General features: G+C 28.3%; 1 protein-coding gene across 2 annotated transcripts; it reads left to right on the forward strand.

The window, feature by feature from the left end:
* Window positions 1-3,005: 3,005 nt before the first annotated feature.
* On the forward strand, window positions 3,006-12,621 carry LOC117171890 (neuronal membrane glycoprotein M6-b). Of its 2 annotated transcripts, none has more exons than XM_033359537.1 (5): window positions 3,006-3,648; window positions 6,356-6,492; window positions 6,573-6,755; window positions 6,853-7,003; window positions 11,196-12,621. In XM_033359537.1, exons 1-5 carry the CDS (start codon window positions 3,645-3,647, stop codon window positions 11,510-11,512), a joined length of 792 nt encoding a protein of 263 aa, XP_033215428.1. In that variant the 5' UTR covers window positions 3,006-3,644; the 3' UTR covers window positions 11,513-12,621. The 2 variants fall into 2 exon arrangements, with proteins under 2 accessions (XP_033215428.1, XP_033215429.1); XM_033359538.1 differs by lacking the exon at window positions 3,006-3,648 and adding an exon at window positions 3,889-4,064.
* The last annotated feature ends 6 nt before the right edge of the window (window positions 12,622-12,627 follow it).

Here is a 12,627-nt window from a genome sequence, read left to right on the forward strand (position 1 = left end):
GGTCATATAGTGAAAGTGATTTGTGTAGCCACCTTGACATTTTTTTTCAATTAAAACACATTTTTAAATGTAAATATGCCATTGAAAAGATAAAGGGTTTCCACTGAACCTAGAATTTTTTTATTTGAGAAAAATCTTATTTTTATGTCCTGGCAGGTACATTGTTTAATTTTAAGTAAATAAGTTTTTATTGGTGAAGTTATAGAAATAAATTTTTATTGTTACGTTATTTTTCAAAATAAAAAACTATGTAATAATACTAATAATTTATGAAACAAGTATTTTTAAAATAAGGATTGTTGTGCAATTTTTTTCATTTTTTTTTGCCAATCGAAATTCTTCTATTTTCTTGTTTTTTTTTTCTTATTCGCAAATTGTATAATTATTGCGATTTTATATTAGGCATGAAAAGAAAGTTTGAAGTTAAAAAATTAGACGTTTCACATGAACTTAGAAATTATTTAATATTTAAAGATTGAAATACTTATTAAATTTGGAAGACTCGATGATTCTTCAACAGAATATTTGAACCTCAGTTTCCGTTAAATAAAACGTTATTGACCTAATGATTTAAATTTACTCAATGACCATAACGTGAAAATTATTTTGTGTAGCCACCCTGATAGCATTTTTGAATTTAAACATTTTTTAAAACATAAATAATTACTGAAAAAATAAGGGTATATTATTTATTTTTTACTAATCTAGTAGAAATTTGCATTGATATTTCTTAAATTATTAAAAAAAAAAATTTTCTTTTTTAGAACATTTTCAAAATGTTCAAAAGCATATAACTTTTTGAAGTTTTATCGAATTCAAAAATGTCATTAGAATAATTTCCAATTATTTTTGACGTGTATCAGAAAAATTGACTAAAATTTCTAAACTCATAAAAAATTTTTATTCAAATTTTGAAAAAGCTCAAACTTTTTGAATTTTTGTCTAATTGAATAATTTAACTGACATAGTTTCTAAATATATTTGATATCTAGTCATGAATTTGAATAAAATTTTCTAATCTTTTAGAAAAATATGTATTTTTCTGAACATTTTAAAAATTTTCAAAAGTATATAACTATTCTAATTTTCATCGAAATTAAAAATTTTATTTGGATAATTTGCAAGCCTTCTACCCACCTATAAAAAACTTTGACAACAAAATTTAAATTTGAAAACAAATTTTTTTTCAAATTTTAAAAATGCTCTAAATTTTTTCATTTTGGTTGGAAATATCTGCTCAACGAACATAGTCTTCATTTTGGGAACCTTAAGAAGTGTATTAAAGGCTGACTTGATTGGACCAAGTCTTCAAACTTAGCGTGGCTACAACATTCAGGTAACCGTACATACATACAGACAGGCAGGCACCGATACAATTTGATGATTTTCGGATTCTGTGAGTGCCGAAACGTAAAGATCCGTTAAAAACCAAAGATCGAAAATTTGGACGATTACATTACCCTCTCATAAATGAGAATGTAAAAATCAGGGTGGCCATTAAACCGATAATTTTTTTTAATCGAAAAATGTTGTTTGAAGTTGAAACGTTAGACGTTTCACTTCGAAATAATTGAAATAATATTTGAACCCCAGTTTATATTAAATAAAAATGTTATTTATTTAATAATTCAAAACGATTAAACGGCTATAACTTGGAGATTATTTGTTCAGCCATCCTGATATTATTTTTAAATTTAAACACTTTATTAAATTTAAAAAAATCAGGGTAGCCATTAAACCGAGAATGTTTTTAAACCGAAAAAAATGGTTGTTTGAAATTGAAAAATTAGACTTTTCACTTGGAAGTTATCGAAAAAATCTTTCTGTGACATCTTTACTGGTTTTTTGAAAGATGACGAATTTAATTGACCCAATTATTTAGAATTGTTTTGAACAATTTTTATATTTTATAATTACATATGTTCATTTTTAGACAAAAATTCTTCAAAATAATATCAAACAAATATTCAAACCTCAGTTTTCTCGAATAAAGACGTTATTTATCTAATATAGTTGACATTTCAACCAAAAAATTGCATTCAAACAAAAAATGAAGATATGCTTTTCCAACAAAAGTGCTCAAGTTTTCCTGAAAATTTCCCTGAAATATATGTGCGACTTGAAATATGCAAAGGTTCACTGTATTTTTAATTGATTGGATGATCATAACGTGAAAATTAATGGTGTCGCCCTTATATTATTTTTGAATTTGAATATTAAATTTTTTTAAGTTCAGGGTGGTCATGGAACCCATAATTCTTTGAAATACAAAAAATGCGTGTTAAGTTGAAAAATTAGACGTTTCACTTTTAAATGATCTAAAACATATTTGATCCTCAGTTTTTGTTAAATCAATACGATAATTATATCCAATAATTAAAATTGATAGAAGGATTATAACATGAATATTATTTTACCCTAATATTATTTTTGAATTTACTTTCTTAAATTGAATAGCATTTGGGATGGCCAGTGAACCGAGAATTTTTTTAATTCGAGAAAAATTGTTGTTTGAAATTTGAAATATTTACTTTTCACTTTGAAATCCTCGAAAAAATATTCGAACCTGATTTTTTGTTACATAAAAATGTTAATTCTATCTAATAATTCAAATTGAATAGCACTATAACGTGAATATAATTTGTGTGGCCACCCTGATACTATTTTTGAATGTAAACACTTTAAAATCTACAATTAAATCTGATTAAGTATTGAATTAAAAAAAATGATCTGATAAAGGATGATCTAATTCTGAGATTAATTGACCTGAAATACGTTCGGAAATTGGGGTCAGTGTTTATATTATGCTTATGAATAAGTGTATTTAACATGCCGTACCACGCAACTCATGTCATTAATTAATAATTATATTGAATTATATATAGCTGAATCCCTTCCCTCCCGTCTTTTTCTCGTAATCCATATGGAATGTCATTTTATGAGATTATAGCATTGCCTTAAAAATGAAATGAAAATACCAAATGAAATAACAGCGCCATACTGAATTTTATGGTGTGGAATGTCAATGTAACTAGTAAGTTGTTGCGTCAAATGTGTGGTTGTGTCAAATGGTGTCGAAACAAGTGCATCAGGTGAATGTGAATGTGAATGGCAATTGCTAGTGAATGGAAAGGAGTTTATTCGTTCAAACAACAAAGCATGCGAGCTAGAGTTTATTTGTAGACAAAAAGCTTAATTAATCTCTCTGAGCACCACTTAAAATGAAATAGTGAGTAAATAAACGAAAGCAGTTTAGAGCAGTTAGGTTACAAAACGCATCAGTATCAAATTACAAAAATCAGACAGTTTCGGGATTGTTAAAATCAAGCTGAAGAAGTTAATAAAATAAGTAAATATCGAAAAATTGGGAAAACGAATGTAAATTCAATAGTTGCTTATTCGAAAGTGCGGAGTGGATAATTTGGGAGGTAAACAAAAGAAGTTCGTCTGACGTGTCAGAGCGAAGAGAACCATTATTGAAGATTTGCAACGAGTGGGATGTATTTTACGAGTAAGCAGAATCGGACGTCCAATTAGGACCTTAATTGAAGGGCTTCCGAGTCAATAATCTCGGAAGAAAGTGTCCCTGGACGGGCGTCCGAGCTCGTCGAGTGAACATAACCTCAAAGGAAGACAGCACGATAATGGGTAAGTTTTCACGTTCACGGTTTTTATACTTCTTCTTTATCGGTTTGTTGATTTGAGAATGGTGTAAAGGTGATGGAAAGGCAACTGGCTATTCGTTTTTTATCTTTGTTATCTGATTGAGGTCTGATATGGAGACTGTTCGTATCCATATCGTAAATATAGTTGAGGTTTCCAAATGATTACTCATCCTATCAGTCATCAGACGTAGATCTGTAATTATAGCATTTGGAGGTGTGTCGTGTTTAGTATTTTTGATTGAAAAATGAAGAGTCGAAATAGTTTCCGAAGATCCTATTCTTTGGAGACAAGTAACACTCTGCCTCTTCGTCGAAGTCGCAGGTTTGAAAGTACGATTAGTGTGGATAGATATTCGGAAAGTAGCTTACATGCTGAATTTGAGATAGAGGATACATCTAGTAAGTTTATTCATAAAGATAAGTTCATGTAATTTAATTTTGGTTTAATAAATCCAATTTATAAAAGTTGTTCAATGATACGATACATTTTTTAAATTGTGAGACCACCTGTTGTTGAGTAAATTTAAATAATTTTGATAATATGAAAAATAGTTGCAGGGTGACAATAACTAGACCGGAAAATGACAGTGAATTTATTTTTTGACCCGGAATTTTCCAACTTCTTAAAAGAAAAATCTATACAGTCACTTGAATTATAATAAATTACTATTACACGGTGATATAATGCAATTTAAAATGATCCTTCTATCTTTTCGCTTTTTCTTTTAGAAAAATTATGTATAAATATAAAATAAGTTCGATATCAACTTTTTAAAAATGTTAAGTTCAATTTTTAACTTTTTGATTTATGATATTCAGTTTTCAATGCGTAATTATCAATTCTTTTACTAAACAAATTTTGGTATGTTGAGCTGGCACAACACTATTGAAGTATATAGATGTAACCTATTTTAAAATTTAGGATTCATCTAGGATTCTAGGGCTAATTTATGTTCCTATTCCCAAATTTAGGGCTTCATGATTGTTTGTAAAAAATGTTATTTGCGTTAGATTAAAGTTAAGCTGACCAAACAGTGCTGTTAAACGTACTAAAAATGAGTTTACAAAAAATTCACCTTCTATAATAATTTACGACACTTGGCGTATGATTATCACAATTTTATAACAATGGTTAAATAATTTTTGTTTGAACAAATATACTAGATATTATTCAAACAAATTTATTTCCTTATCCTATTTTAAGGCCCCTTTATAGCTCCCCAAATATTATTTTGAAATTTAAAAAAATGGTTAAACAATTATTGTTTAAACAAATTTAACAAAAATTTATTTTTTAAATTTATTTCCTCTGCATAATTTCAGGGCCATTTAGGGCTTCTGAAATATCTTCGATGGAAAGGTTCCGATTTTTCTTTGTCATTTTTGTGTGTGTTATTGTTGGTGTTGTGCTGGCTTAACCTTATTAAAAATACGCGAAGAAAACCATAAATCGGACGACTTTTGGTCAACGATATTTTAAGAGCCTAAATGATCTTGAAATTATCCAAGGGAAATAAATGATTAAAAAATTTGTTAAATTTGCTTAAGCAATGAATGTTTTAAATATGTTTTAAAAACTTTAAAAAGAATATTCGGGGTGCACTAAATGAGTCTTAACATAGGATCAGGAAAGAAATTTGTTTGATTAATTTTTAGTATGGTTTAAAATAAATTATAACAAAATTTAGATTTTTGCAGACATCAAACGAAAAATGTAGCAACTTTTTAAGAATTGTGAAAGGTTTGATAAAAATACCAAAAAGTTTCTCACAATTCTGGGAAAATTGAAAATGAGTTTTCATTTGGTAAAAATTAATTTTAATAAAATATTTGTAAAATTTCAAAATATTTCCAACGTTACCATAAAAGAATTTTGAAGATTTTAAGGTAATTTCTTTAGTTTTTTAGAAATAAAAAACAAATTAAGGGAAAAATTTCAAATAATTTTAAAAGAAATTTAGAAGTTTTTAAAAATATTTAGAAAATAATTAAAATTTTGAACATATCCAACAAAATTGAAAACAAAATGTACATTTTTGAAGATTTTGAAATAAAATTATTAACTTATTTAAGTATATTGAAAGATTTTAATATTTCTCTCTGATTTTAAGACAATGAGAAAATTTTCTTGATATTCCTGGGAAAAGTTTAAGTTATTTGTTTATTTTAAGAGAATATTAATCAAAATTTCAAAACAAAAAACTTTTTTTGGTGTATAAATAAGAGTTAAGAAAATGCGGGTTTGAAACTACTTAACATAAAATAATTTAATTTAAGTAATTAGTTCAATCGTACAATTTAGAAGAAAAAAAATTTAAGTTGCAGTTTAACTGCATTAAATACAAAAATTTTTAGTTGAAAAGTGTGAATGGCTTGCATTCCATGTGTGTAAATTATTGAGCGTTTAAATAAGAAGTTTTGAACTTTAAATTTGAAGAGTTCCACTTTTAAGTGCTCTAATTTGCAGTTCAGCTTTGATAACTTCAAATGAAAAAATGTATAGCTGTAACAGTTTGAATTTTGAAATTTCATTTACCGTGAAAAATGTTTTCGAACCTGGAAAACTCAAAACTAGCCATCTCGAATTAATGCTCGCTTTCTTATAAAATAATACTTAATATTTAATATTTATGTTTTCAATTTTGGGATTTAAGAAAAATCGTACTATCATTGTAATTTTTTTCTTACAGGTAGCATGTGCAATGACTGCATGGCTCGCGTGCCGTACGCGACCCTCATAGCCACAATAATGTGCTGTTTGGGAGTTGGCATTTTTTGTGGCACAATGTATAGAGGCGCCACACTATCATCACTGATGATGGACCAGGTATTCATTATTTCACCAAAAAATCTGCCCTTTCCTTAAAAATTACAGTTGTTTCTAAATCTCCTTTTTTTCCGAAATAGGTCTTCAATTTGCGGCTTGGCTGGTTGGAAGCCGTGCAGTTGATATTTGCAGCAATCGGAGCATGCATGGCAGCCTTAGGATTCATGATTCTTTGTGTCGGTTGTCTTGCCACTGGAGCAACAAGACACAAAGTTTATCGTGCTTGGAGATCTAGAGTGGGTGGTCGAATAACGTGCGCTATTGTAAGTTTTAATCTAAACAACAACTGCTGTTATTTAAAAAAAAATGCTGCTCTGAGTAGAATTTAAAATAATTAACGTTATATTCTTATATTTACAGTTCATGACCGTTACTTATGTCTTGGGACTCGGATGGCTCTTGATATTCGCATTCATGGTCATCACGACTTTCGTATTCACAGCCTTTTGGGGCCTCTGCAGCCATCCTCGGGTTCAAAATTTGGAAACGTGCATTGACTTTACTCAATTTGGTAAGTACAATAGAAATGCACGGAGAAATTATGCTAATCTGATAAAAAAATTACCCCTAAATTACATACATCCAGGATTTGAACTCACGTCATCATTGACCCTATTTGAGACTTTTTTTTTAGATTTGCCAGTCACTATTTTGAAAAAATATCACTATTGCCACTGTGCAATTCCATAAAAGTATACGCGCGCCACGATACATTAATGAATGTTAAAAAAACGTACTATTCTTGGAACTGAAATTTTTTCATATTTATGTTATCAGTGCAGGGTGTCTATCCTACCTGAAAAACTTGGAATTGTCACGGAATTCTTTCGAGAGCATGTCTAATTTGTTTAAATTGCAATATAAAATTGAATAAGAATGATTTTTAATTTGTAAAAGTAGCTTTATAATTCTGTATTTGTTTATTTTGTTGATAAGTCGTTTTTGATCGGTCGAAAATTAATTTATTTTAATGGAAAATTTAACTATGCCAGTTAATGCATAAATTGAAAAATCATTTCTTTGGTTGAAAAATGATCTATTTTCTTGAAAATGTGTTTTTTCTTTGGCAGAAAATTCTTTTTTTTTATTGAAAATTTAACTATTACAGTTGTAACTATTTTATTGCAAATTACTGTAGGACTTTGTTGAAGAATCGTCTTTTTTTTGCAGAAAATTAATCTTCTTGTTTGAAAATTCACCTCTTTGGTCAAAAATTCAAACATGCCTTTTGAAAATTAATAATTTTAATTAAGAAATACCAATTTGGTTGATATTTTTGTATGAAAAATTAATTTTTAAACAGTAAATTAAACCATTAAATTTTTGTTTGAAAGCTGCTCTTTCTTTAGTTGAAAATGTATTTGGTTTAAAATTTATGTATTTTGTTGAAAAATCATTATTATTCGTAGAAAATTAATCCGTTTTGCTGCAAATGAAACAGTTTTGTTATAAATTCATCTATCTAATTGAAAATGCAATATTTTTATTCGAAAATTTGGGAATTTTAAGCTGTTTAAATTGAATTTCATATAGTACCCAGATTAATTTGACCTAAATATTCACCGAATTTCAAATATAAAATAATTTTTTTTTAAATTATCATTCAAATTCATGAAATTAAGGCTATATTTAAGAATATCTTTTAATGTGCTTTGTCGTTTAAAAAAATGCGAAACATTTTAATGTCTCCAGACTATGAAAAATTATAACTGGAAAAAATACGGGAATTGCCCGGGAATTCCGTGGCCAAAATTTAGTAGACATCCTGTTATATATATCAAATTAAGAGTTTTTTAAAATCAGCAATTTGCTTTAATTAGATTCATGAATATAAAATACCAAAGTGGAAGCGGTTAAAATTAAATAAGCATAGAATAGAATAATATACAAATAAATAAGATTCAAAGTAAACAAAATTTTAATGTGAATTGCTCCAAGAATTAGAAATCCTAAATAAAAGCATTCATCTATTATTTATATAAAAATTGCAAAGCTTTCTATTTGAAAAATAGTTTAAATTAGAAACTCTTTAAATTTAATATGAATTAAAAACAGAAGGATTCCAGTTTGAAGAAGAATTAAGTTTAAATTAAATAAAATAGAAAATTGCAATTTTTCGCCTTTTGCAAGAAGATAAATTTACAAAAAAAAAATAGAACCTAGAAATTATTCTCGATTGAAAAAAACCTTTAGATTAACAAACTTTTAATTAAGCCAACTCAAGTTCAAAATGCACTTGTAATATAAACTTTTCTTATTTGAAAGTAATGCAAGGTGATGAGTTAGAAATTTTAGTAAGAAATATTTTAGACGTGGATCAATCCTGCCATTGAAGAATAATTAAGATATGGGCGTCCGTAAAGTTGGAATATAATTTACTTTTACATAATTCAAAGTATATAGAAATTCCTGGTATTTAAAAAACACTTTAAAATTATTGTGTTTGGAGGAAAGTTATTAATTTTATTGAAATCAGTGAAGTAGGAATTAATTTTTAAACGATTTTGTTTATTTCATTTCATGCGATTCTTCTTCTTTAATTATATTTTTCTCTTTCTCTTTCCCGCTTATAAAGAATTTATTTTACGGTCCCTTAAAACTAGTTATAACGGGGCTTCACTGTATTTTTCCAAATTTGTGCCACTTTTGGGAATGCTTAAACTGCTATACGCCAGCTGGCGACAAAAATCCGAACTAGAAAGAATAGGTACGATTTTAAAGATCCATTTTAATTTCCGCATAAAAGTGTTTTAACGATTTTTGTTGTGGAGCTTAAAGCATTTATTGGATACTAAAAATAAGTCTTTTTTTGAAACAAAGAATTGAGATAGAATTTACATCTAATAAGTTGAAGAAACATATTTATGTACAGAAATATTTTTCTTTAAAAAAAAAAAACTATTGACCGGGAATTTTACAAATTTATAGACAAAAATCTGTCCAACTGTGATTTTCATCGTTTTAAAATAATTATTTCAATTGTGATCTTTTTCAATTAGATATGTAATTCATTTTAGAATGCGTATTTCCAAAATCTTTTACTTAGGCAAATTTTTTATTTTAGATTTTAATTGTTAACTGTACATTTTATTTTAAAGAATTTTCAAATCCAGTTTTAAAGACTTAATCCAATAAAAATTAGAAGCGTTTGACATCGAAGATTTTAGATAAAAAATATTTTTAGTTGATCAACTGTCAATATAAATTAATAGTGATTTTTAAAATTGAATTGTTCTTTAAGATTTAAAAAGTGAATAATAATTAATTTTACAAGACGATTCGAAATCAGTTTGCAATTTTATAATTTCCAGTTTCTAACGTTAAAAATTATGTAAACTGTTCCAATTGGAAAGTCTTATTAATTAAACAAATATAAACGCTTGATTGAAAATTTATAAACTATTTTCACATTTAAAATAACTTCAAAATAATATATTCATGATAAAAGCTTCTCTAAATTTCACGTATTATTTTAGTCTATTAAAAACTAAATTTTGAACGTTACATTTTAATTGTTCTATTTAAACCAATTTAATTTGTAAGTAAAATTGTTGAATTTCGGTGTAAATAGTCCATGGCCTAATTTAAAACAAAAGATAGATTTTTGCAAATTTCGAACAAAAAATTTAAAAGCCTTTTAAGAATTTTGAATGGCTACAGAAGATCAAAAAAACATTTCTTATTGAAATTGAAAATGATTCTTATTTTGAAAAGATCATTTTGAGTGATTATTTAAAAATAGTTAGAAAGATTTATGAAATTATAAAAAATAAATGTGGAAGATTTTAAGGAAATTGATTTAATGACAGAATTAAAAAAGAATAGAAAAAATTGGATTAATTTTAAGGGATGTTTAAAAGTTCTAAAATAATTCCAAAAATAATAAAAAATTTGAAAACAAAATGTAAAACATGCAGATGTTTAAAGATTTTCAAATTATATTTGGAAGTATTTTAAGGATTTTGTAACCATTTGAAATATAAATCATTTAACTTTTAATTTAAGAAGTGTTCAGTTTATAAAAAATTTTTTTGACAATTTTTAAATTCATTGATAGATTCTTCAATTTAGACTTTCGAGCATTGAAAATGATAACATGGATTTACACATTTAGAATTGCATCTGAATCTTTCAACTCTACAATTTATAAAAGTTAAAAATTTTATTTTGCAGTTTAAGGGCATCTATTAAAAATGGTTTAGTTAAAAATTGTTAGTAGCTTCCATTTTACACGTGTATATTATTGAGCATTTGGATCAGATTGGAATACAAAATTATTGAATTAAAAAACTTTTAAACTTCAATTTTAAAAGTTTGAAATTCAAGAGTCCCATTTTGAGTGCTTTCATTTGTAGCTCAGTTTTTATTCATTCAAATGGAAAAATTGGCATTAGAGTTTAATTTTTCTAATTTCATTGACCATGACAAATGTTTGCGAACCGGGAATTTCTTCTTGGATTAAAACGGCCACCCTAAATCGTCTATTATTCATATTCAATAATTGTTTTAAAGTTCACAAAAATATCGTAAAACCACTTTTATGCAAAAATTAATGTACATCTTTAAAATGGTACCTACTCTCTCTAGTTCCAGTTTTCGGCACCAGGTGGCAAAATGGTAGACCACTATTCCCAAGAGACACTATTTTTTATCACTGAAGTGAGTCCGAGCTCGGTACATTATTTTCCTCTCTTCTCTTTCAGATTTCATGTTCCCGCAACGAATAAGACCCGAAGATCTGAAAGTCTGTGGAGCCCAAGAGGTTAAACTTTTCTGCAAAGATTATGTGGAAAAGGCAGAAGTTATGTTCATCCTCGCGACTGTTGCATCTATGCTCGTCGTTCTGAGCCTGATACACTACCTGATGTGTCTCTCAGCAAATTATGCACACATTCGGGATCACGAGAAATTCCAGGAACTTCAGGAGCTTCAGTACCTTCAAGACCCCGGAGATCCGGATTCTCCTCAACCTGGAATGGGAACTTTGGCATCTCATCATCGAGACAAAGATAGGTTCTAGGATACAGCCCGCGAGATCTTCGCTTTAAATCCATCGTAAGCCTAATTAATACTCCTGTTCAGGAGGTAAAGGTGGTTTCTCTTTAGCGATCGATTTGTCTCTCTACACTTTTCTCTCTCGAAGTAGGCAATTTTCGCAAAATAGGAAACCTCGTTTACAGGGACCGGTTTCCTATTTTGTTGTGTCGCTCGGGTTGAATAATACTTGCACCAAATGCTCTGAAAATAGTAGAAAGAGACGTGTGTACCTTGTGAGAACGTTATTATAGAAAAACTGGCTCAAGTTATAGCAGCGCCACTAGTGCCAGAATTTTGCCGTTTTAAATTAGTCTAAAAATTAACGGTAGAGGCGCTCTCCGACAGTGCGACTGATTTGTATAGATGAAAATTTACAGTAGAGGCGCTGCCATACAATTTGACTGGTTTTGATAGATGATTAGCATAATAAGAATTTGATTATATTTTTGGAAGTATCATTCAGCCCTGGATGTAAAATTCTGCGGTGTTACGCTTATTGGTCGCTAAATTGTCGCAGTGTTAAATTGTCACTGACCTGAGGATCTTGCGGGAGCACTCAATGCCGTCCATTTTCTGCGACTGTCTTTAAAAATTAAGGTTCTAATCTTTAAGCGCCAATATCTAATTGATAAGGATTTCAATAATTAGCTATATCGATCAATCGATAGTTATTTTTCGTTTGTCCATTGTCGCAATTTGTTGCATTTTTTAGTTCTAGACTGTGAAACGCGCAATGTAAATTCGATGGTTGTGTATTGAGCAGCTTGCTTAAGTATGTTTTAAGTTCGATGCACACAACTGTGTCTTCTTTGTTCAGTATTATTGAAAAATAACATCGACAGGACAGCGGAATTTTTGTCTTCCAAGTCCTGTTTGGATTTAATGGCAGCTTTTATGATTTACATTACATTCCGCAATCTGAGATTGAATAGAGTGACTTTATTTTTGTTTATTAAGAGAGCTGCTACGATATAAGTGATGAATATTGCGAGTCTGCAATTGAAAGAACGAAGAATGAAATACTTCGTCTTTCAACTCTGACGTTTTCCGTCTACTTGAAAGCTCAAAGTATTTCTCAACGATTTCATAGTTTCCTTC

This window comes from Belonocnema kinseyi, chromosome 4, assembly GCF_010883055.1.
Source record: "Belonocnema kinseyi isolate 2016_QV_RU_SX_M_011 chromosome 4, B_treatae_v1, whole genome shotgun sequence".
Classification (NCBI taxonomy): domain Eukaryota; kingdom Metazoa; phylum Arthropoda; class Insecta; order Hymenoptera; family Cynipidae; genus Belonocnema; species Belonocnema kinseyi.